The sequence below is a fragment of the Chiloscyllium plagiosum genome, chromosome 2 (genome assembly GCF_004010195.1).
Source record: "Chiloscyllium plagiosum isolate BGI_BamShark_2017 chromosome 2, ASM401019v2, whole genome shotgun sequence".
Lineage (NCBI taxonomy): Eukaryota > Metazoa > Chordata > Chondrichthyes > Orectolobiformes > Hemiscylliidae > Chiloscyllium > Chiloscyllium plagiosum.
The window spans coordinates 39,633,514-39,659,161 of NC_057711.1; the positions used below are offsets into that span (position 1 = coordinate 39,633,514).

Sequence of the window (25,648 nt, forward strand, 5' to 3'; positions counted from 1 at the left end):
CCCTCAGACTCAGCACCACCTTCTTGACCTGCAATCTTCTTCCCGACCTCTCCCCCCCCACCCCTCTCCGGCCTATCACCCTCACCTTAACCTCCTTCCACCTATTGCATTCCCAACGCCCCTCCCCCAAGTCCCTTCTCCCTACCTTTTATCTTAGCCTGCTTGGCACACCCTCCTCATTCCTGAAGAAGGGCTTATGCCCGAAATGTCGATTCTCCTGCTCCTTTGTTGCTGCCTGACCTGCTGCGCTTTTCCAGCAACACATTTTTAAACTCTTATGATCCTGCTTGACCAAATACTAGACTTGATCTTGATTTCAGTGATCAACTAGAGAAGTTAAAAATTACACAACATCAGGTTACAGTCCACCAGGTTTAATTGGAAGCACTTTAATTGGAAATACGGTTGTTGAGTATAAGAATGTAAGGCACAGTACTTATAGCAAAAGTTTGCAGTGTTTTATAACTGAAATTATATATTGAAAAAGACTTGGATTTTTTGTTAAGTCCGTCATCTTTTAGAATGACCATGTTGCTTTCAGTTCTTTCATATGTAAATCGCAAAACCATTTTTTTAAAAGTTACATTCTCAAGTGAACTTTAACAATAGGTGGTGTGTCAGTCTAGATAATGTACATTATCAATGAGGATGAGCACCTCGCCAAGACCTTCCCATACCTCCACTGCTCACCTTTAAACAACTACCAAACCTCTAACAGATCATTATTCCTACCAAACTGCCCGACTTTCAGGACAACTCCATACAACCCTGTCACGGTAGGCGCTGCAAGACGTGTCAGAGTGTGGACATGGATACCACCATTACACGTGGTGACACCTCTCACCATGTACGTGGCAGGTACTCATGTGACTCAGCCAATGTTGTCTATCTTATATGTTGCCGGCAAGGATACCCTGAGGCATGGCAATTTGGGGAAACTGAGCAGAGGCTACGGCAATGGATGAATGGGCACCGCACAACCATCAACAGACAGAAGTGTTCCCTCCCAGTTGGAGAACACTTCAGTGGTCTGGGACTTTCGACCTCGGATCTTCAGGTGATCATCCTCCAAGGCGGACTTCACGACAAACAGCAACAAAAAGTGGTCGAGCAGAGGCTGATAGCCAAGTTCCGTACCTATGGGGATGGCCTCAACCGAGACCTTGGGTTTATGTCACACTACAGGTGACCCCATTGCATTATACACACACATAGACACACATGCACACACAGACACACACTCCTACAGACACACACACTGATGCAGACCCTCTCTCATACGCTTACACATATGCTTCCACACTCTCACATGCACCCTCTCACAGACTTATACCCCTTTACACTTACACTCACACACATGCACACACTCTCTCACAGACACTTATAATCGTCCCCACACACACACCCACATATACACGTACACATATAAGTTTGTGGGGTGAATTTGTACTTGCAGAATTACATTTTACTTTGCTCAAAAACTACATGAATCCATGTAAGATTCTGTAAATCCATTTTTTAGATTAGAATCAGTCTAAACATTGTGCCACAGACAGCCTCACACAGGGGAGCTCACACCTTCAATACATTATCTCGGCTGACATGACACCAATTGTTAAAGTTCACTTAAGAATGTAACTTTAAAAAAGTTCTGCGATTTACATATGAAAGAACTGAAACCTACATGATCATTCTGACAGATGAGAGACTTAACATACAATCCAGCTCTTTTTCAATATATAATTTCAGTTATATCACATTCTATGCGTTTGCTATAAATTATGTGTCTTACAATCTTATGCTCCACAATCACCTGATGAAGGAGCAGCGCTCCAAAATCTAGTGCTTCCAATTAAACCTGTTGGACTATAACCTGGTGTTGTGTGATTTTTAACTTTGTATACCCCAGTTCAACACCGGCATCTCCGAATCTCAACTAAAGAAATAAGACATAAGATCCTCTTAATTGCTATGGCCTTGCCGTCTTACAAATTTTGTGACCAGCCATCACAACTGAAGAGAAGAGATGGTAATGTTGTATTTATTTAAAGGTTAAGACAGTTACAGTACTTATTAGAAAATTTATATGGTGATGAATTGCACAGTTAATGTCTGAGTGTCCTGATAAATGTGATAGACCCTTTACTGTCATAGTCCCTTTCCTTTTTTCTGTAGAGAATTGTGTTTGTGAGTTTCATGTCAATTATGCCTTGGAGGTCTAAACATGTTACGCCATATTCTAACCAGTGTTTTTATCAAAGTTGCCTTCTACAATTTCAATGCTGGCGTTAATACAAGCTGTAAAGTAATTGCAGCAAGTTAGTCATAAAGTGGGAGGAAGGTAAGATCTGTTTACTCTTTGGCAGGTATTCCACATGCACCGGCAATAGCTTGTTGTGCTAAGTCCAACCATTGGCAAGATGCCTGGACATCCAAACCATCTTCAGTAGGCACGCACCGACAAATCTGTCCAAAAATAAATAGTTAAAATATGATCTCTGAAGATAGTTATTTCTAGATGAGTCTGAATTTTCTGCTATGCACCAGTTTAACTGCCCACCTTCTCCCACTCTGACCTTTCTGTCCTTGGTCTGCTGCAGTGTTCTGGCAAAGCTGAGTACCAGCTTGAGGAACAGTACTTCATCTTAGTAATCTGAAGTCTGAAGAACTTAATATTTTAAGTCCAATAATTTTAGATGACAACCTCTAAACACATCCTGTTGCATGTGCTTATTTTTTCTCCATTCTACCTTAATCCATTTGCTTTGCATTCATGCTGTTGCTATTTTAGCATTTGTGCCATAGTTTTTGTTTCTTTAATTTGCCCCTTCGCACTCCCTCCCCACTTACCTTTCTTCCCACCTCCCACTTCACTTACTCAAAGCCTATCATATCTCTAACTTTGCTCAGGTTTGATGAAATTGTTAATTCTGTTGTCTCTCCACAGGTGCTGCTTGATTTGCTGAGTATTTCTAGAATGTTCTATCTATATTTCTGGAGTTTGCAGATACATCTAGATCATGTTTGAGAACAGATACTTGACTGTCTGTGCACCTCATGTTTAAATCTTATACACAAACACCCACACACAAACTTGTTTAACTGATGTCTTGTATACTCAGCAGCAGACACCTTTGAATTCTCAGTGCATATTTCTTTTTAACATATTTTTCTTAATTGCTTTATTGCTGAGCATTGTCTTTTGAAGCACTGAGAGAAAACAAGAAGAGTGAGACCGTCTTACAGTTTTGCGGTTACAAATCCATCACTCTTTTTCCAGCGCTCTGCCCAAGCAGCTGCTCAAAGTACAGTTCATTCATGTATTCCCGTATCTGAGCTTATTGCTTTCCAAGCTGGGTAAGTTATGGATGAGACTTTCATCGTAATATGTCATAAAGATGTCATAAAGTCAAACAGCAGATACAGATTTGAGTTTCAATGTGTTTTGATAAGACAGTTAATTTCAGCCCAGATTGTTTCTTTTTTGTTGATGGTTTTGTTAGCAGGCTCACTCTATGGTCAGCTGATTGTTGTAGCCATTTTGAGTGTTTTTCTATTTTAAAAACTACTTTAATCGATGAAGGTCTCAAGTATTAAAATCAGACTACAAAATCTAAAAACCGATGTCTGTATTTTACTACTATCATGTCATAGCATTTCAGCACTTGTGATGCCATCACTAGTTGCTTGAGTTGAATGAATGCTGCTTCTTATTTGAGACCCCAATACCACAGCAGGTCTTCGAGTGTGAGTGGGCATAATGGTTCATACTCCGATGACAAATTATGCAAGAATTTTGCCCAATACTCCTCAATCCAACAAATTGTTGCCTTGCTTTTACTGCTATTAGTCACTGCATCACGGCCATAGCTCTCACCATTTCAGCAACTGCAAGAAGATTTTTTTTCTGTCAGCACATGACCTGTGTACTTGATATCAAACATCATTAATTATAATCTTTTCCAATTCAACTTCATCTTCATCTGGCAAACTCTGTCAAGCAATCACACTAGATGTAACTTGTGGTCAACAATGGCTTCTTTTATTGTGTCTCTGTATCCATAAGCTAGCAGATCACACATGATAGCTTCCATTCTACAAAGATCACTAACTATCTAATTCTCTGTATTGACATTCTTCTGGAGCTGTGGAAGTACAAAATGGCACAACTATCTATATCTCCTGAAGGTTGTCCAGAATGTGGTTGGAAAGCTGCTGCTTTCATTCAACTTCAATAATCATCCTTTGTTCATGTTTTTATTCAGTCATGTTTTCCTGTATCCAAATTAATTGTTTTTCAGGCTGGAACTTTTTCAGATGATTCTTTCATCTCATTTTGTGACACTTAATCAAAAGGTATAAGTCAAACTGGAAATACAGATCTATGTTTCAATGCCTTAAAATAACAAGGTGATCATGATAATTTCAGCTCAGACTCGTCTTGTTTACTTGTGGCTTCATGAGTTGTTTCAACCTGTTGTCGTGGCCATTTTAAGTTTCTTTTTAAAAAAATCTTGTTCAATAAAGATCCCAGGTATTAAAATCCGAAGTTATACTTTTTCCCATTATCTTAACAAAATTACAACATTTAAAAGACATTTGGATAAGTACAAGGATAGGAAACGTTTAGAGGGATATAGGCCAAATGCAGGAAAGTGGGACTAGTTCAGTTTAGGCAATCTGGTCAGCAAGGACGAGTTGGGCTGAGTGGTCTGTTTCTGTGCTAGATGACTCTATGACTCTTAAAAATTGTGACCTGGCCTCTGCTCCCTTCAGGCATGTACCTGTTCCATACATAGCCCATTACCAATGTCTTGCGCAAAGCACTCCAGATCAGTCAGGAACTCAATATTGAAACTGCAAAACAAATGGGATGGTAATTATAACAGACCTGGAGATGGAGGTAAATAAGAGTTTTGGATATGGCATCCATTGGACTTTTAATAATCTGCACCTCCACACACATCATTTACTGCATCTGCTGCACCTGATGTGGCCTCCTATACATTGGGGAGACAGGCCGCCTAATTGCGGAACGTTTCAGGGAACACTTCTGGGAAACCCGCACCAATCAACCCAATCACCCTGTGGCTGAACACTTTAACTCCCCCTCCCACTCCACCAAGGACATGCAGGTCCTTTGCCTCCTCCATCGCCAGACCATGGCAACACGATGCCTGGAGGAAGAGCGACTCATCTTCCGCCTAGGAACCCTCCAACCACAGGGGATGAATGCGGATTTCTCCAGCTTCCTCATTTCCCCTCCGCCCNNCAAGTCCCTCCTCCCTACCTTTTATCTTAGCCTGCTTGGCACACCCTCCTCATTCCTGAAGAAGGGCTTCTGCCTGAAACATCGATTCTCCTGCTCCTTTGATGCTGCCTGACCTGCTGCACTTTTTCCAGCAACACATTTTTAAGTTTTAACCATAACATCAATCTTAAAATAAGAATTAAATTTATCAACATAATTATACACTATTCACCTCCCCTTGTCACTAACCTTTTAATTAATTTCAATTCTTTTTTTAATTGTAAAAGGAGAGTTACCTGTGTTTCCATGTGGAAATGGTACTGTTCACCAGCTCTAACTTCCCCTTCAATTTGGTGAAGAGATTCTGAAATAGCATCTTCAGGGTCTCCAACAACTAATTCCTTTCCTGATAATGGATAAAAGGACTTTTGCTCAATAGCGTCATCCAGGGTCACTATTGGTGGTTTTTCATCTTTGTAGGTGACCTTTATTTCTTCTGCCATCTCCAGAGCAAAATGCTGTGAAACTTAATATAAAAATGGATACGATTAATACACACATCTTGGCAGCTACTGAAGCAAAAGTGAGAACCAACACCTGTAATTAAAATAATCCTAAAATGTGCAATTCACAAATTGATCAACACTGCTATATCCATCATCATGGATATGTTTTTACCAAATACTTGCATGATTTCTCACTATATCTAACATTTTAAAAAATGCAACTGAGGTCTCCTTTTGGTAAGATAGCCACACAATGCAATATAGACTTATGTAGCAGAGAGCAAATGTGGGTTATCATTTTATTTATTTGAGTATTGCTGAATAAAAACATAATTTATTGAAGCTTGTTTTCACCAGAAAGAAATGTCAAATTGAAGGGAAAATGATATTTATACTCCATAAGAGGAAAGTGTTGGGATGGGGGTCTCATTGGTAAAGGTGCTGCCATATAGAATGCACTAAGTCTGAAACACTTAATTGCTGATTCAACAGTTTTTCTCGGGTATTCTCAGCCAGCACATAATTGCTGAGCTGGTTAGAAAGAGATGAGTATCTCTCCAGGGCCAACTCAGCCAATTATTTTCCCTTCTCACCAGCTCTAGGGAAAGGAAAATCACACAAAAATTGATTTCCCAGGAGATCAAAAAATAAAGGAAAAATTGTAAATAAGGTATACTGGTCTGATTTGTCTTATGTACTTTAAAATAGAGGACCAGTACATTCATTTCAATGTATACCTTTTTTTTAACTGTCTTTTTTTCTCTCTGGAAATAACCTTTCTCGAACTTACCATCTTCTTTATGTTGTTTTATAGATTCTTGTCTTCTGCTTATGTGGCCAATACTTTTCACAGGGGTGAAGGGAGGAACGCGTTAGATCGCATGATGCGTGGATGGAGGGGGGGGGGTGGTTGCTATAATGAATATTCATGATATATTATTCTTACTATTTGGAAACTTGGTGTCTAACATCGACAGAACAATAGATGAGAGTGGTGCTGGAAAAGCACAGCAGGTCAGGCAGCATCCAAGGAGCAGGAAAATTGACGTTTCGGGCAAAAGCCCTTCATAGAACAATGTATAGCTTTAAGTTTGAGTTCTATTTCTATATTTTCTTCGGTGGAAATATAGTTATGTTTCATTTTCAATTCTAAACAATATAAGATTTTCTGGAAATGTGTTTACACATATTAAATGAGGCCAATCAAACAATGGGCTGGTCACATCATATGCATTTGATACAAGGCTTACAAAATAAAGTCTCTACTCTGAGCTTGTTGTTGCAAGTAGTTACCAGGAAGGCAGAGGAAATGCTTCAAAGCATCTTTGAGCCACCCCGCCCCTCTGAAAGCATCCCCACTGATTTGAGGGAAGGGCAAGTCCAAGACCTCTCAAAATCAAGAAGAAACAATCACACAGTTGGCAACAGTTTGGAGCATCCTCCCCCAGGCCCAGACAGGAGGGCAAGCGCAAACAGTGGAAGGAGGGGATGAAAACTCAAGCATCCCACCTGCCTTCTCCAGCAAATCTCATTGACCTCCCATATGGCAAGGTTTGTAGATACAGTATTTAGACATTTCAGGACCTACAATACCGGAGTGAAAGAAAGCCATCCTCAAACCTAAGATGGTACAGTGTTGCATGTAGGGAAAAACAATCCTCCAATATCTACATGTTCGTTTTGGGTCAACTCTTATCTGCATCTTTTTCCATTTTCCCACAATTCTTCTTTTTCATTGTTTCCCATTGTTTCATACTGAAAGTTGAGATCTCCTCTTCTCAGTTAACAAAGCAAACCAGGGTATTCAATGCTGCCTCCAAGAACCTAGCTACTTAGATAGTTTAACCCTTTCACAGCGTTTCATTACTGAGTACATGCCTTTTAAAAAAAATATTGGCTGTCTTTAAGCAAATAAATCATGCCCAATTTCTCATTTTGCCGAACAGACACACAATAAATGTACTGTTTGCAAATATGGCCCACTGTAACAGGTGGACAGCACCACTCTTAAATGGTCCATAATCACATGAATAGACAGGCACAGTACACTCACTGCCTCCTTTGTATTTGTTTTCAGGCACAATTAGATTTCTAAGAATTGAATTTGATAAAGTTCGGATTTGTACTTTTTCCAATTGCATTACCTCCAATGCATAATGCGATTGGCTGCCCAGCATACAGAACAGGACCACTGCTTAAAATCTCTTCAACCTCAAAGGGTGGAGGCATAAATGTATTGGATCCAGGTATGTCCTTTGCTAAGATTACCTATGATTTGAAATAGAGGAGATTAATTAATTCAAAGCTTAACATAGACATTTTGGGCATTGGTTTGTTCATATATACAATGCCAAACAGACAGCATTGGAAAACAGTGCACTCACAAATTCTATTTACTACTTACCTTGACAGCGCCAAACCATTTCTCAGCCACTGAAGTGTCAATGTGACTGATAGTTGCATTTCCCACTTTGCTCAGACAAAATGCTGAAAATAACTCATTATGTCGAGGGTATATGTCATTGATGTAAAGTTGTTCACCGGTGGTCTGGATGTAAGAAAAAGGAAATGCATGCTTAAACTTACTCCATCATTCAAAGGACTATGGCAATGCTTTTCACAGTTACAACTGCATCTTCTGTTCCATTGACCATGCTTTGAGAAGTGTTTATCACTGATTGCTCACGCAATGGCCATGCTGAATTTCCTAAAGTTTTCCTCATTTATCTATTAACTTCTGGCATATTCCTCAGAGGTCACTTGTTGAATGAGGCAAGGAAGGACATAGTAGAGGTGCTGCAAAAATACTTAATTACTCTCTGGACACAGAGCAATGCAGGAAGTCTAGGGGAGAGCTAAAGTGGTGCCATTATGAGAGCAGGAAGCAAGGGACAAACCAGGAAATGACAGGCCAGTCATTCCAACATCAATGGTATGCAAAGTATTGGAATTAATTCTGATGAACAGAATTAATCTGCGTTTGGAGAGGCAGATCTAACCAGGGACAGTCAACAAGGTTTAATAAGAGGAGTTTGTGTCTGACTAACTTGATTGACGTTTTCGAATGTGTATTCTATTTGAACAGCAAGGCATAATAAGGTCCTGCATGGAAGACTGATAGTAAAGGCAAGAACCTATAGAATCCAAAGAAATTTGGAAAATTGGATCAACAATTGGCTGAATGACAGGAAAGCAGAGGGTCGAGGAGTGTGTTTCTTACAGGATATGTGTCCTATTGAGGTCAGCATAGGGATCTTTGGCTGTTTGCAGTTTGTACAAATGATTTAGATTTGAATGTAGGAGGGTTGATCAGGAAAATGGCAAATAATCCAAAAATTGGTGGGATGGCAATTAGTGAGGAGGATAGCCTTAGATCAAAATGATATAGATGGGCTGGTCAGATGGGCTGATCAGTAGCAAATGGAATTCAATCTGGATAAGTGTAAGGTGATGCACTTGGGTAGGACAAACAGGACAACGTAACATACAATTAACAGTAAGAACCTGAAAAGCACTGAGAATCAGAGGGACTGTGGTGTGCACATACACTAAATCTTTAAGTTATCAGGAGATGTGGATAAAATAATTAAGAAGGCATCTCTATTCTTGTCTTTATTATCTGAGGCACTGTGTTTAAGAGCATGGAGATTATGGTGGAACCTTATAAAATGCTTGTTAGGCCACAGTTAGAGTATTGTGTGTAGTTCTGGAATCCATATCAGAAAGGGATGTGATAGTGCTGGTTGCAGATGAAATTTACCAGGATGTGACCTGGGCTGGTGAGTTTCTGTTAATAAGAGAGATTAGACAGATTAGGATTGCTTTCCTACAGCACAAGAGTTTGAGAGGGATGTGATTGAGATGTATAAAATTATGAGGGCCATAGTGTGGTTATGCTATAGCTTTAACAGTTATTTTGTCCTTTTTTTTGAAGAGAGGTTATAAGGCAGAAGTGCCGAGCAATTTACCAAAACCACAAGAATAAACAGCTTATGAGACCTTGAGTGTTTTTTTAAAAGTTAGACAATAGAAGCAGCCTGCCTGGGTGTGGCCAGCTCTCATGAACCAGGATTTCTAGTTTTTTTAGTGTTTTGGCAGCACAGTCATGATAGGCTGAAGGGTCTCTTCTCTTTCTGTATGATTCCATCCTGAACAAATCTCCTCGATGATGTTTGACATGTTTCAATAGTGAGTGTGGTGTTTTCATAGCGTGATGATGCTGCTCCTTTAACAAGGTAATGCTGTCCTTGGCCTTTTATCAGTGAGGTCATAAAAGCTGCAATTCCGAAAGGTCTAGGTCTGAAGGGTTTTAGGGCCAATTTGTTTATAGCTAACAGATACTGCCTCAGGCAAAAGATTTTCAAGTTTTTTTTAAAACCTTGGACAATGAAAGGTGAGTGGTCAATTCTCCCAGTTCCATTCTTTTTTGGTTTGGTTTGGTTTGGGTTTTGTTGAGTGTGTGGTGTTGGAAAAGCACAGCAGGTTAGGCAGTATCTGAAGAGCAGGAAAATCAACTTTTCAGGCAAAAAACCCTTCATTAGGAATGAGGTTGGGAGCCTCAGGATGGAGAGACAAATGAAAGGGGGTGGTGGGGCTGGGTGGGAAGGTAGTGTGAGTGCAATAAGTGGACGGAAGTGGGGGTGAAGGTGATAGGTTGGAGGGAGGGTAGAGCAGACCGGTGGGAAGGAAGATGGATAGATGGGACAGGTCATAGGGCAGTGCTGAGTTGGAAGGTTGGAACTGGGACAAGGTGGGGAAGGGGAAATGAGGAAACAGGTGAAACTGGTTCATTTGGATGGCCTGGTGGCTCAGTGGTTAACCCGAGTTCAATTCCCACCTTGGGCGACTGTCTGTGTAGAGTTTGCATATTCTCCCTGTGTCTGCGTGGGTTTCCTTCAGGTGCTCCGGTTTCCTCCCACAATCCAAAGATGTGCCTGTCAGGTGAATTGGCCATGCTAAATTGCCCATAATGTTAGGTGCATTAGTCAGGGGTAAATATAGAGTAGAGGAATGGGTCTGTGTGGGTTACTCGTTGTAGGGTCGGTGTGGACTTACTGGGCTGAAGGGCCTGTTTCCATACTGTAGGGAATCTAAAGTAATCTAATCTAATCTTCCTTCCCACCCATCCACTCCACCCTCACCTCCAACCTATCACCGTTACCCCCACCTCCATCCACCTATTACACTCTCAGCTATCTTCCCCAAGCCCCAACCCCTCCCATTTATCTCTCTACCCCAAGGTTCTCAGCCTCATTCCCGATGAACGGCTGTTGCCAGAAACGTTGATTTTCCTGCTCCTCGGTTGCTGCTTGACATGCTGCACTTTTTCAGCGCCATGCTCTCAACTCTAATCTCCAGCAACTGCAGTCCTCACTTTCGCCCTTGGTTTGGTTTTTAATAGTGTAGCTGTTCATTGAAAGTAGTCAGTCAGATTGTGAAGTTGCTGGACCCTAAGAAGCAGGTCCATACTGATCCTCCCTCACTCTGACATCTCTCCTGTAAAACCCTGTGTTTGATTTTATCTTTTTTTGGCAAGCAGTGTTCATGGGGATTGTTGCAAATATTGGAACAGCATCATTAGGTTGGGATAATCTGCTGGGTTTTCAGATAGGCTAAGTTATTCTGTATTCTGTTCTCTTTTGTTTGTGTTTCATTCGGTAAACTTGGAAATAAATTCTGTTTGTTTAAAACCAGCTACACCTCTCCTGGAATATCAACTTGCAAACAACAAGCAAAGTTAGGCTCCTCCCTTGAAATAGTTTGAGAGAGTCTGTCCTGATTCATAACAATAGGTCTGGAAAGACATGCAGGTTTACAGCTTTCTTAATCCCATAAATAATCTGACAAGTATTTTTGAAAGTGACTCTTGAATTCTGCTGACTCAGTTCTTTCATTTTCTGACAAGTTTTTCTGCTTAAAAGAGACAATTCTTGATATTGTAGGACATGCAATGTTTCTAATTTCTGCTTTCCTGTGTACTTCTTTGCATCTTTCCTTTGATTTCAACTTCAATTATTCCTCAACCATGTATTTGGGTTTCTGTCAGTTTCTGGTTTGGAGCAGATAGGTTATGAGCAGGAGTCTGCTCCACTATTCAACATGGTCCCGAGTGATCTGATTACTCCACATTCTCACTGAACCCCAATAGCCTTTCACCACCAAGCCTGCCCCACCCCCTTTGCGTATCAGGAATCCATCTACTGCTGCATTAAAAATATTCAAAGTCTGCCTCCACCATATTTTGTGGACGAGAGCTCCAAAGACTCAAAGCCTTCTGAGAGGATTAAAAGTGAGGATGTTCTGACAGGATGTTTTGTGTTTCATGCAAACTTAAAAACAGAAAATAGCAGCAAGAGTAAGCAAGACAGCCTTCGAGAATGCTCTGCCATTTATTATGATATTGGCTCAACATCCAATCCTGCTTTTCCCTCATATCCTTTGACTCCCTTAACCCCAAATGCTCTGTCCAACTCCTTCTTGAAATAATACAGTATTTTGGCCTCAGCAACATCACATAGCAGGGAATTCCACAGGCTCACATCTCTTTGAATGAAGAAATGTATCCACATCTCAATCTTAGATAGTTTACCCTGTATCCTTAGATTGTGACCACTGATTCTGGACACCCTAGTTATTAAGAAAATCCTTCCTGCACTTATCCTGTCGCGTTCAGTTAGGATTTTATAAATTTCTATGAGATTCCACTCAATCTTCTGAATGCCAGCAAACAAAATCCTAAACAATTCAACCTCTCTTCACACATCAGTCCTACCATTCCAAGAATCAGGGTGATGAAACTTTATTGCACTCCCTTTGTAGCAAGACCATCCTTCCTCAGATAAGGAGACCAAAACTGCACACAATGCTCCAGGTGTGGTCTCACCAGGCCCCTGAATAATTTCAGCAAGATATTCCTGCTCCTGCACTCGAATCCTCTCACTCTGAAGGTCAACGTATCATTTGCTTTCTTGATCACATGCTGCACCTGCATGCTGGCCTTCATGATTGGTGGACAAAGACACCCAGGGATCATTGCATATACCGCGTTCTTAATCTATAGTCATTCTGATGATAATTAGCCTTACTGCTTTTACTCCTAAAGTAGATAACCTCGCTTTTATCTCCAATATACTGCATCTACCATGCATTTGACCACTCACACAGCTTGTCCAAATTACATTGAAGCAGCTCTGTGTCCTCCTCACATTTACCATCTCACTCAGCTTTGTGCCATGTGGAAACTTGGAGATATTACATTTAGTTTCCTCATCTAAATCATTAATATATATTATGAAATAGCTAAGGTCCTAGGACTAATCCCTGTGTTGCGCCACTAGTCAATGCCTGTCATTCTGAAAAAGAACAGTTTATTCCTACCTTTTGTTTCTGGTTCTCTATCCATATCAGTGCACCACCTCCAATCCCATGTACTTTAATGTTACACATTAATCTCTAATGCGAATTTTTGTAAAATTCAGATAAATGACATTCACTGGCTCCCCTCACCAACACTATGAGGGCATCCAGGTATCTTTGTATCTCAGAGCCCTGCAATCCTGCTCCATGTAGACAAAATGCTTGCTTTTTATTCTTCCTGCCAAATGGAACATGTCACGATCCTAGCTGATGTTTCTACTGGGCAAGTCAAATCCCAAACTAAAACCTGGACAAGGTCAGAATTCAGACGACACCAGGTTATAGGCCAACAGATTTATTTGAAATCACAAGCTTTGATGAAGGGGCAACACTCCAAAAGCTTGTGATTTCAAATAGACTGCCAGACTATAATCTGGCATCGTCTGAGTTCTGACCTTGTCCACCCACAGTCCAACACCGGCACCTCCAAAATCTGGCTTGTTCTTTAAAAAACAAATGGTGGTCTTTCACTCAAACATAAGCATGTTATGCTGCAGATTTGGTTGTAACAAATTGAACACAAAAATAGAACAAACCAAGCTATTCATAAACCCATAACTTGAAAATTTTCAAAAAATATGGTGATTCAAAATCCACCTATTTCAATACTTTTACTTTGATATGTCTTTCCAAAATTTCTAACTTTCTTGCAATAAATACAATCTATAGGACTATAGATTAAGAACGCGGTATATGCAATGATCCTTGGGTGTCTTTGTCCACCAATCATGAAGGCCAGCATGCAGGTGCAGCATGTGATCAAGAAAGCAAATGATACGTTGACCTTCAGAGTGAGAGGATTCGAGTGCAGGAGCAGGAATATCTTGCTGAAATTATTCAGGGGCCTGGTGAGACCACACCTGGAGCATTGTGTGCAGTTTTGGTCTCCTTATCTGAGGAAGGATGATCTTGCTACAAAGGGAGTGCAATAAAGTTTCATCACCCTGATTCTTGGAATGGTAGGACTGATGTGTGAAGAGAGGTTGAATTGTTTAGGATTTTGTTTGCTGGCATTCAGAAGATTGAGTGGAATCTCATAGAAATTTATAAAATCCTAACTGAACGCGACAGGATAAGTGCAGGAAGGATTTTCTTAATAACTAGGGTGTTCAGAATCAGTGGTCACAATCTAAGGATACAGGGTAAACTATCTAAGATTGAGATGTGGATACATTTCTTCATTCAAAGAGATGTGAGCCTGTGGAATTCCCTGCTATGTGATGTCGCTGAGGCCAAAATACTGTATTATTTCAAGAAGGAGTTGGACAGAGCATTTGGGGTTAAGGGAGTCAAAGGACACCTGTGAGATTTTTTGCCATCAGATTTATTCCAGCGTTTTATCCTGCATTTTGCATTTTCCTACCAGTTGTCTCTTATTTTCTGGGGTTTCTTTCACTGTTTTATATTTAAGCAAACATACGGTCAATGGAATTTTTCTGACCCAAGCATTTTCTGCACTTCTAAGGATTGCTTTCTTGTGTTTCTGGACTTGTGCTTTGCTAACTGACCATATTGCTTCCTAGAAGACAAAGTCTTTCTTATTCTGCAAGAATTCTCCTGAACAAAGGAGCTAGTTCAGACCAGTTAGGAAATAGGTTACCTCATCAGTGTAAGTATTTTAGTTACAAACTTACAAAGGGCTATGTGGTTAGAACCTTGAGGAGTTTTTTTAAACTAAGCAAGTTTAGTCTTAGCTGTGCAAATAATTAAGTAAAAGTCTATCAAGCACTCAAGATCAGGATCTGAAAGTCAAATTTATAAATGTGACAGAGAAGGAAATACTTCCTCTCTGGTATTTCACAATTTTAAAGTGACAGTATTGAAATAGATGGAATATTGTTTTGCCATGTGTTTTGAAATATGTTATATGTGAATAGGTTGATTTATTCTACTTCATGTTTAATTCTTTTGTGTACTAAACCTCAGTTTTATTATTAAAACCAAATCTGCAGCATTGCTTGCTCATGGGTGTGTGAAAGACTACTATGTTAATTTTAAGAAACACATGATAGGTATTCTGCAACACTGCCAACAGTGTGATCTCTTATTAATTCTGATCTTAACTTTCCATATCCAAATCATTCATCCAGCCTGCAAAGATCATGAATAAATGTATCTATTAGTTCGCCAGTGTTGAATTTGGCTCTTTCTAAAATCTTGCTGGTTCGCAAGTTGAAAGCTTGAGAGTTTTCAAAGGCTTTTAAAATTTCTTCAAATTTATCTCATGTTTCACTGATATTTTATCTTGCAATTCTATCGTATGCTTTTGCTCCTATGGAATAACTGAATAGGTTGACTTCAGACTTGCTGTCTATCATTGAAACAATTAAATATATTAAAAATCTTTTCATTCGAAGTGCCCAGTTCTGGATAGAACTTGATCCTTCCCTGTCCCGTTCCGGTGAAATAAGTTCAAGCTCCTTGGCTGTGCTGTTCTGGTGAAGTAACTTCAAGTTCCATGGCTATTCCTAATCTTGCTAGATAGTTTGCTACTGTATTTCAGTAAAGGAAGCCTCCTCACACTGCTCAGCCTCATATTGACTCTCACTATGGTCAGTTTTCTCCCTTTGAAGAATCTTTCTGCTGGACCAGGTATTTGAATTTTAAAGCTTGAAAAATGCTTGTTTGCTGCTTTACTTTGAAATAATATAGTATCTTTTACACTCGCTATCCCTTGGGTATCAGGAATTGGCAGACATTTTTCAGTTTTGTTTTTGTCTTCTCCCTCATGTGGAATGGTTTTAATAACAGATTAGAGATGCTTTAAGTATATGGATTTCAATCCCATATCTCCAGTATATTAGACGAGGGTTCTGGATTATCCGTTCAGTGAAAATACCATTATACCACCTAATGTTATCTGAATTTGTGCCACGTACATAAATCAATAGGACCAAACAGGAGACAAACCAATTTCTTACCTGCTTGTAGGCCCCTAATTTTGGCATAGGCTCTGTCAAAGGATAGTCTTCTGGTTTGCTGCTGAATGTTTGTTTTCCTGAGGATACAGGACGATTCAAAGAATATATGGCACTCCGATTGCAGGGTGAAACATATCTTTCATCCAGCAAAAATAGGAAAAACTGATCAAAGAAAATTCAAAAGAAAGATTAATTTATTTATCAGTAAACTAGAACTAAAAGTTAGCAGTGCTAAGTCTTTTAGATTTTTGGGGTTAACATTGGTTTATGCCAGCAGAACTGAATATTTTCAGAACAACTGTACAAAGTCTTATTGGAGACTTTGGTAGAGACCAATTTAATCTTCATAATGTTTGAAATCCACCTGCTAAAAACTGATCAATGATTGGAAACTGCTAAAAAATCAAATCATTGGGAACTTGAAAACATATCACACTGATCTTTTACCTTTGAAGTTTGCATTGAATGCCACTCAATGTAACCCTGGGTAGATGAATGAAGGCAATTTGTCTTCTACTGAAGTAGACATTTTACCAAATTTCACCGTGTAGTAATTAAGTTTGAACATGTTCACCAATATTCCTTTTCCCTAAAGTCTGGTGTCTCCATGATCAAAGCAACCAACACTGACTGATTCAGAAGAAGCTAAGTTCAAACCTAGAATTTATCTGGGGGTTTGTATCACCAATGATAGGCTCTGTGATGTGTTTAAGTAATGAGCCATTAATCTTTCTTCCTACTCACCTCTGCTTTTCCTCCTTTCACAAATTACTTCAGTTTTTACAACCAATATTGACACAAGGAACATTTTTAAAAGTATTTTTAAGAGTTACTCACCTTATAGAAAAACCCAAGTGCCAGAGATTGCCTGTATTCTGCTCTTGCAACTAGTGGATCACTGTCATCAGGAATCACCTCCTTTGCAAGTATTGCCAAGGCATCTACAACCATCATTTTTAGTAATTAATGACTAGACAAATTTATCCCCAATATACAAAACACTTATATTCTGCCTTGTAACTGATATCTAACTATTTATCAAAACATAACTTAGCAATTAAAGATTTATAATGATCAATCTCCTGCAGTATAAAGGGAGAGAAAGATAGAGAGAGAGAGAGAGAGAGAGCAAATGGGAAAGGAGGTAAGGGAAGAGGAGAAGGCAGAAATGTGAAAGATGTGGGAGGCAGCAGCATGGGGAGATGGAGGAGAGGGTGGAGGAAAAGCAAGGAAGACAAGAGGCAAGTAGCAGATATGGGGAGGCAAACGGAAGAAATAAAGAACGAATAAGAGAGGGAGGAAAATGATTGAGGAGGGGAAGGAGATGTGAGGTGAGGGGAATGATAATTACAGGTGGGGTTATTGGAGTCTGGGGAATGTGTTCTGGAGAGAAGCCGCAAGGTTATAAGGGGCAGAAGAAAGATTAGGAAGGGACAGAGAAGAATCACAAGGAGAGAGGAAAGGCTGGGAAATAGGGAGATAAGGAAAGAAAAGGGTGAGATGGGAGATTTAAGGGAAAGAGAGGGGATGGGATAGAAAGAGGATCATTGGGTTTTTTTACATCAATGAAGATTGAGGGCACTTCATTTTAATATCATCCCAAGAGAGGCTGGTTCTGAGTTAGCTAAAGCCAATGAGTTGTACATCTGTAGATAAAGTGGGCCTCTTGTAGCCAATTTGTTATTTAGACAGAATGTTGGTGGAGCCAAGACACATCAGAATTAATAGTCTTGCCCTCAACTGAATATGAAGATATGTTTTGTGGAGAACGAGTAAGCTCATGAGTAAGGAGCACTTATAGGTGTTTTTATGTCAGGTTGACACTTCCATTTTCCATAAGAACCATGCTAATTCTATGCAGTTCTATGCAGACACTCGTTCACTGAAGACATTGTTGAAATATTTCATTGAAGTGGCTTGAAGTGAGAAAGGACACTTTCATCCCAACACCCCAAACTAAGTTCTGAAATTGCAGCAAAAGAGCATCATCCAGTCCTCCTACATCATGGCTTCCAAAACAAATTCCTGCCCCCTTTAATTTTCAGCTTCAGTACACATGATAATAGGCGCAACTTTCAGTGACAAGGAATACCATTTACAGCTGACTCCAAAAACGTCCCCACAAGGATTTGGTCACCTTTCAAGTGCCAATTTCTTCTGTTCTGACATCGCTTAAATTTGCTGTTTCATTTCATGATTCTTTGCAAGTATTTTGTGAGATATAAAATGTACCAGGCATAGAACCAATATGATGGAACTGATCTACTGATTTTCAATTTCCATGTATGCCTAACCACAATCATAGACTTACCTTGCAAAGTCTCATCAGAAGTGATGTCCTTGCCTTGGAGGTATTTTTCCGTGTTAGAAGCGTGAATGAAATTCTCACTGATTCCACCGTATATCATTGAGATAGAATCCACTGACTTAATACCAGACGAAGTTTTCAATTGCACCCAAAATGCAGCACACACATAAGCTTGGGAATTCTATGTTACAGAAATGGAAAGGCAGTATGAGAGATGTAATAAATTATTTGCATAGAAATGTTTCTAAATTTCATTTGTAAGCCACCAGAGGAGGACATGACTGATAAAAGATAGCATGTCTCCTTGGCAAAAAAAAAATTAGGTAATATATCGAATTGTGGTTGCTAGCAGTTCATTAAGTTTTGAGGGAAAATTCTTTTATTATCTGAACCCTGAACTTATACTCGCTTATTTAATGGTAAATATCGACAAAATTTTGGGCTTTTGTTATAGGAGCACGATAATATAATAATTATGTTTCAAGTCTCTTAGTTTGAAACATGTTGCCTTTTAGGTTTCCTCCCATCAGAATAACCTTTGTTTATTTTTAAGGGATCCACTTTGAACGAGCTTAGTTTCTCGCAGGGCTACAGTGTTGAGGAAAAAGGCGTTAGTTATGACATATAGAATCATCTACAGTGTGGAAACAGGCCATTTGGCTCATTGAGTTCACACTTATCCTCAAAAGAGCATCCCAACCAGACCCACCCCCTTATTCTATCCTTGTAACCCTGCATTTCCCATGGCTAATCCACCTAGCCCACACATTCCTGGATACTATGGGCAATTGAGTATGTCCAATCGACCTAACCAGCACACCTTTGAACTGTAGGAGGAAACCAATGCACCTGGAGGAAACCCATGCAGACATGGGGAGAATGTGCAAACTCCACACAGACATTTGTCCAATGGTGGAATCAAACCTGGGTCCCTGGAACTGTGAGGCAGCAGTGCTAACCACTGAGTGGCCCGGCAGACCTGGATTTTCCTTGGGCTAGACAGTCATTATACCAGCATTGATAGGAGTTGAAAGGGACTATTGGAGAAGTCATGGTGAATCATTGTGTTACTTTGTAGTTGTGTTGTTTTGCTCCTTTAAGGAAGTGGATCCCGTGACTTGTCACAGGTGCTTGGGGAGGTAGTCTAGGATTCACTGTGGAGCTGAGTGGATGCACAATAAAGCATTACCTGTTCTAGTTTACTCTCTATTTACTTTGTGTTCTGTTTATGGTTCTGGTGAGCCACAATTATAATCCATTGCAGTGCATCTTTTTGATAGCACACAATACTACCACCAGAGGGAGTGAATACTGGAGGTGTTAAGATGAAATGTCAGTTAAGTGGGCTACATATCTTGGGAGTTGTCAAATATCTTGAGTGTTGTTAAAGCTTCATTCATCCAGGCAATTGGAGGCTATTCCATTACACTCCTGTCAAATGCTTTGCATATATTGAACAGACTTGAGGAGTCAGTTAGCTGCCACAGAATTCATAGCCAATAACCTGGCCATGAAGCCACAACGTTCATATGGCCTGTCTAGTTCAATTTGTGCTCAATTGTAACCCCAAGCATATTGATAGTGGGGGAATCCAGTAATGGTAATGCCATTGAATATAAAGGAGTGATGGTTGCAGATGGTCATTACCTTGTGTAGTACAAATGTAACTTACTGCTTAACAGCACAAATCAGAAGGTTATCCAAGTCGTGCTACATTTGGACTCAGTGATTCAGTATCTGAGGAGTCTTAAATGGTGTTAAGTATTTTGCAACCATTGGAATACGTTCTTTACCTCTGATCTTATGATGGAAAGAAGGGCACTGATGAAGCAGTTTAAGATGATTGGCCCCAGAATGCTAACCTGAAGAACTTCTGCTGTGATGCTGTGCGACTGAGAGGAATGACCTCCAACAAACACAAAAATCTACCTCTGTGTTAGGTATAACTCTAGCCAGTGGAGAGTTCTCCCCATACTGTCAAAGATTACAGTTCTGCTAAGGCTCCTTGATGATACGCTCAGTCAAATTGTACCAAGAAATCATAGGCAGTCACCTTCACTTCCCTCTTGAATTCAGCTCTTTTCATCCATGTTTGAATCAAGGCTGTAATGAGGTTGGGAGCTGAGTGGACCTAGTGGAACCCAAACTGTATGCCTAGTGTAAACTATGTTGAGTAACTGCTGTTTTATAGTATCACTGTTTTATCACTTAGTTGATGGATGGAAGTAGACTGGAGGGTTGGGAACCGGTCTGACCGCAATGGTTCTGCTTTTTCCATATGGACAATTTTCCACATTGGTTGGCAGATGCTAGTGTTGTACTGGAGAAAACATGCTCAGGTCATGCAAAATCTGGAGTATGACAATCTAGTACTATTGTGAGAATGTTGTCAGAGCCCATAGCCTTTGCAGCATCCAGTGCATTCTGATTTTTGATATCACGTACTGTAGTTTGAACCGGCTGAAGGCTTGCATCTGAAATACAGGCAACTTCATGAAGAGGCGAGATGAATTACACACTCGGTTTGTCTCGCTGAAGGTGGTTGCAAACTCTTCAGTGTTATCTTTTGCATTGATACATTTGACTGTCCTGTCATGGAGGATGGGGATTTTGTGAAGTCTTTTGCTCCTCTAGTGAGTTTAATTTGCTACCGCTGGTCATGACTGGACATGGCAGGACTGTACAGCTTAGATCTGACCCTTTGATTGTGAGATCACTTGGCTCTTTTGATCACTATGCTGTTTTGTTGACACTGCTTGGCTCACAAGTAGTCCTGCATTGTGGCCTCACCAAGTTGACACCTCATTATTCAGTATGTTTGTATTGCACCTGGCATTACTCTCCTACACTCATATTTGAACCAGGCTTGATTCCCGGCTTGATAGTAATGATAAAGTGCCATGCCATGAAGTTATAAATTGTGGTTGGGTACAATTCTGCCACTGCTGATAGATCACAGCATCTCATGGTTACCCAGGCTGGAGATTTTTGGATGTGTTTGAAATTTATCCCATCCCCCAGTATGACAGCAGCACCACACAACACGATGGAGAGTATCCTCAGTATGAAGGTGGCATTTTGTCTCCACAAGAGTTGTGTGGTGATCAGTCCTACCAATACTGTTATGGATAGTTGCCTATGCAATAATTGGACTGGTTAGGATGAGGGCAAATCTATTGCTCCTTCTTGTTACTTGTCACATCACCTGTTGCAGGCCCAGCCTAGCAGGCATGTCCTTTAGGACGCAGCCATCCACAAAAATGGAACAGGCTGTCCTCAATGAGTTTTTAGCTCTGTTAGAGCATCTTTTCCAACAAAACTAATAGATGTTCCAATGCTACAAAATTTCACAAGAGCAAGGACTATTCAGGCTCATGTTTGGGTTGATGGACTTAGTGGCAATGATAGGGCTGGAATTGCACAGAATATATCTGGTAAAACATTTGCTTACTTGCTGCTTGTCACTGTCCACATAAATAACTAGCTCAGAAAGTAGTGAATTATTGGGCCACCCTTGATAATGAACATGAAATCACTCCTCCACACACAGTACATTTTGTCCCTTGGCACCATTACAGCCAAAGAGTTACAGAGCTGTACAACACAGAAACAGACCCTTCAGTCCAACTCATCCATGCCGACCAGATATCCCAAATTAATCCAGTCCCATTTGCCAGCACTTGGCCCATATCCCTTTAAACTGTTTCTATTCATGTGTCCATCCAGATGCCTTTTAAATGTTGTAATAATACCAGTCCCCACTACTTCCTCATTCCATACATGCACCACCCTTTGTATGAAAAATTTGCCTCTTATGTCCCTTTTAAATTTTTACAGTCTCACTCTAAACCTAATCCCTCTAGTTCTGGACTCTCCAACCCAGAGAAAAGACTTTCTCTATTTACTCTATTCATGCCCCTCATGATTTTATAAACGTCTATCAAGTCACCCCGTCAGCCTCAGACACTCTAGGGAAAACAGACCCAGCCTATTCAGTCTCACCCTATAGCTTAAGCCTTCGGTCCTTGTGAATCTTTTCTGAACCCTTTCAAGTTTCACAACATCCTTCTTATATGAGAGAGACCGGAATTGCACACAATATTCTCTCCAGGAGGTGTACAACACAGGGGAGAACTATTCATCAGCTGAGGGGTTAAGTGGGAAGGGGTGGAGCAGTGGGTGATACTCAGCAGAAGGTTTCCTTTCTCACTTTCAACCTGATGCCATGAGACCTCATGGAGTCTTGAGTCAGTGTTGAAGACTTGCATGGAAACCCCCAACAGCTAAATAAAGCAGAGTCTCTGGCTTTAGCTTTGGCGGGTCAGAACATAAGCAGTGATGGTAATAGTGATATTGTCTGGAAATATGATTCTGTGCGAATTTCCGAGTCAGGCTGTTGCTTATCTAGATTGTAGGACAGCTCTGCCAATTTCTGCACAAACCCCAGATGTTCATAAGGTGATGATACAGTGGCTTTAAGAGATTATTTTGTCATGGGCTTTTTCTGAACAGAGGTTTTCAGGCAGAACCGGCAAGCTGTCTACCAGAACCTCTCGAGTAAACACTTGTGAGGCCTTGTGGGTGTTCTAAAAACAATTTGGAACATCAGAAGCAGCCTGAGTGGATGTGGTCAAATCCCCACAGAACCAGGATCTTTAGTTTAGCTTTCAGCAGCTGCTGTTGGGGTCTTGAAGAGGTGGAAGCTATTTTTTCCCTCTCGGTTACAGTCAAAAGCTGGGGTTTCTCTGCCTACTACGGGAGATGCATGTAAAACAATCTATTTTCTGAATTAGTATTTTGCCGAGGGTGTGTTTATGGTATGTTACTATATTGAAACTGTTAATTAGTAATAGTTACTGTATCTGTAATTCTGTTAAGTATTCCAATAGTGTTGTTATTTCAATTCCCTCCTTGTTGTATTTTTAACAATAGTGGATGAATAAAGTGTGTTTTGCTTTAAATCTGGCAGTTTGACCAATCGACGTGCATCTGGAATGCACTACCTTTATAGTTACCTTTATAGAAGAAGTTAGTGTCTAGACTATCGTCTGAGTAGTTTGAGGGGGGTTGGTCTGATCTATAACAATAAAGAGAAATTTGCAGAGTCACGTGGCTGAGCTTCATTGTCATTTCTGTAGCCCGGTGTTCTGTCTGGCTTCATTCCTTTCTACAGACTTTGTGGCAGTTTGATGCAAGTGGGTGGCTCCTTGACCGTTTTATGAATATTTTAGAATCAACCATTTTGCTCTGGATCTGCAGTCATACACTGAGGATAATGGAGTTTCCTATGCTAAATGATCTTAGCATAGCAGATGCGTTTTTACAATTGACAATTGCTTATGGTCACCACTAAACAAGCTTCTAATTTCAGATTTTTATGAATTGAATTCAAATTTCACAATCTATCATTGTGATGTTTGAACTCCTTCCCCCAGAGCATTAGCCCTGGTTTATTAATCCAATGACAATACCACTACATGCTAATTCAAATGTTTTTAAACAGGGATGGAGTGCACTATATTGTAATATCTGAGCATGTTATTACTTTGTGCTCTCTCTGTTTGCTAGGTGTAATTAAAGATGGTTTAATAATGATGCCTACGGCTGACCATGAGTTAGAGATTTTCTCGGTGCAGTACCCAATACAGTTCTTCACATTCTCAAGGCCCTAATCAAAATGAAGATCAAGTTTACTTAGCCTCCTTAGTACATGTGAAAGTGCTTTAAGAGAGGGAAATTAGAGACAGTCAATAAATGCTGTTGTAACTAGCGATGTCCATTCATTCATGGGACATGGATATGCGAAGATAGGCGAGCATTTACTGGCCATTCTGAATTGGTCAGAGGGCAGTTAAGAGATAATCACATTGGTGTGGTCTGGAGTCATGTGTAGGCCAGGCCAGGCAAGGATGACAGATGTCTTCACTAAATGACATTAATGAACTGTTTTTTGTAACAATCTACTCTGCATTGTCATCATTAGGGTTGCCTTTTATTCCAGATTTGTATTGAATCAAGTTTCACCACCTTCCACACTGGAATCTGAACACATGGCTCCATAACATTAGCCTGGATGATTCATTCAATAGTACCACTCCAACATCGCCTCACAATTACTACGTTGACTTACATTGCATAAAGAGGAAATAAAAGAAAAAATCTTTCCCGTATCCCAATGTAGACTGGGTAAGAAATTAGTCACAGACTACATAATTCATTATTTGCTTAGAATTTTTAAACACATGAGTTTCAGTGAATTTTACATTCCTTCCAATCCTAAGAAGTAAACTAATGGCTGCTGAGCAATTATATAGAACTTAAGTTCCTTTCCACCTTGTTCTTTCTTGCTGAGACTGAAGTAGAATACACCCATTTTTGTAACAGTCTGAAAAGACATATGATTATTTCCATAGTGCAATTGTGCATGAATACTAGAGAGCACTCATAAACAAGCTACTGAATTTCAATACACCAAACTATATTTCTATGGCCCAAGAGAATGAGAAGTAATTGGCTGGTATAGCTAGAAAATGTTTCAGCGTTGTTTGCAATGATTTAAATGTAATTCATAACCAACAAACTCTCCCCATCTCTACCAATAATATTTAATTTATGCTGGGACACCACTGTTCTCTTCTTTATCGGGAGGCTGCAATGAATTATTCCATTTTATTTTACTCAAATCCATCTGACTTCAACTCGTTTCGACCTGAGACCATTTTACTAATTCAATACGCTGATACCAGTAAACCAAAATAAATATCCATTTACCTGTGTTTGGGGCATTGTTCTATAGATGTTCATCATTTCATTCTCTTTCAGCTTTGGAATTTCCACATCCAAAAGAATCTTAATAAAAAACAGAAGTTTATAAATTAAATTCGTCATTTGACGAGATAACTCTGTCTGTATGTTTTACTTTATAGTTTTAACTACTAACAGATAGGAGTGTGATTGAATCAAATATGAATTAAATTATTTAAAGTGTGAATAATGAAAACAGACAAATATGCCAACTTCTCTTGATCTACACTTTCTTGGTTAGATTTTCTAACTACAGAGGAACTTTGATTATCTGGCATTCAATTATCCGAATTTCGGATTATCCGAACAAGATCACAAGGTCCCGATGCTTGGCTACACTATGCTATCTGGCATTCGATTATCTGGCATTCTATTAACTAAACAAAACACTCCCTGCCTGTGTCCTTCGGATAATTGAGATTCCTTTGTATTTCATGAGATT

At 39.9% G+C, this 25,648-nt stretch overlaps 1 protein-coding gene across 1 annotated transcript in view; it reads right to left on the minus strand.

Moving 5' to 3' along the window:
• The window catches only part of LOC122559054 (xanthine dehydrogenase-like), a 360,223-nt gene that overhangs the window by 58,052 nt on the left and 276,523 nt on the right, over positions 1 to 25,648 (minus strand). The window contains exons 11-18 of the mRNA XM_043708284.1: positions 25,174 to 25,251; positions 18,406 to 18,583; positions 16,932 to 17,035; positions 16,095 to 16,256; positions 8,162 to 8,305; positions 7,902 to 8,025; positions 5,548 to 5,777; positions 2,357 to 2,466 (exon numbers count right to left, since the gene is read on the minus strand). Of these exons, the coding sequence (XP_043564219.1) occupies positions 2,357 to 2,466; positions 5,548 to 5,777; positions 7,902 to 8,025; positions 8,162 to 8,305; positions 16,095 to 16,256; positions 16,932 to 17,035; positions 18,406 to 18,583; positions 25,174 to 25,251 (1,130 nt within the window). The remainder of the gene's footprint in view (positions 1 to 2,356; positions 2,467 to 5,547; positions 5,778 to 7,901; positions 8,026 to 8,161; positions 8,306 to 16,094; positions 16,257 to 16,931; positions 17,036 to 18,405; positions 18,584 to 25,173; positions 25,252 to 25,648) is intronic.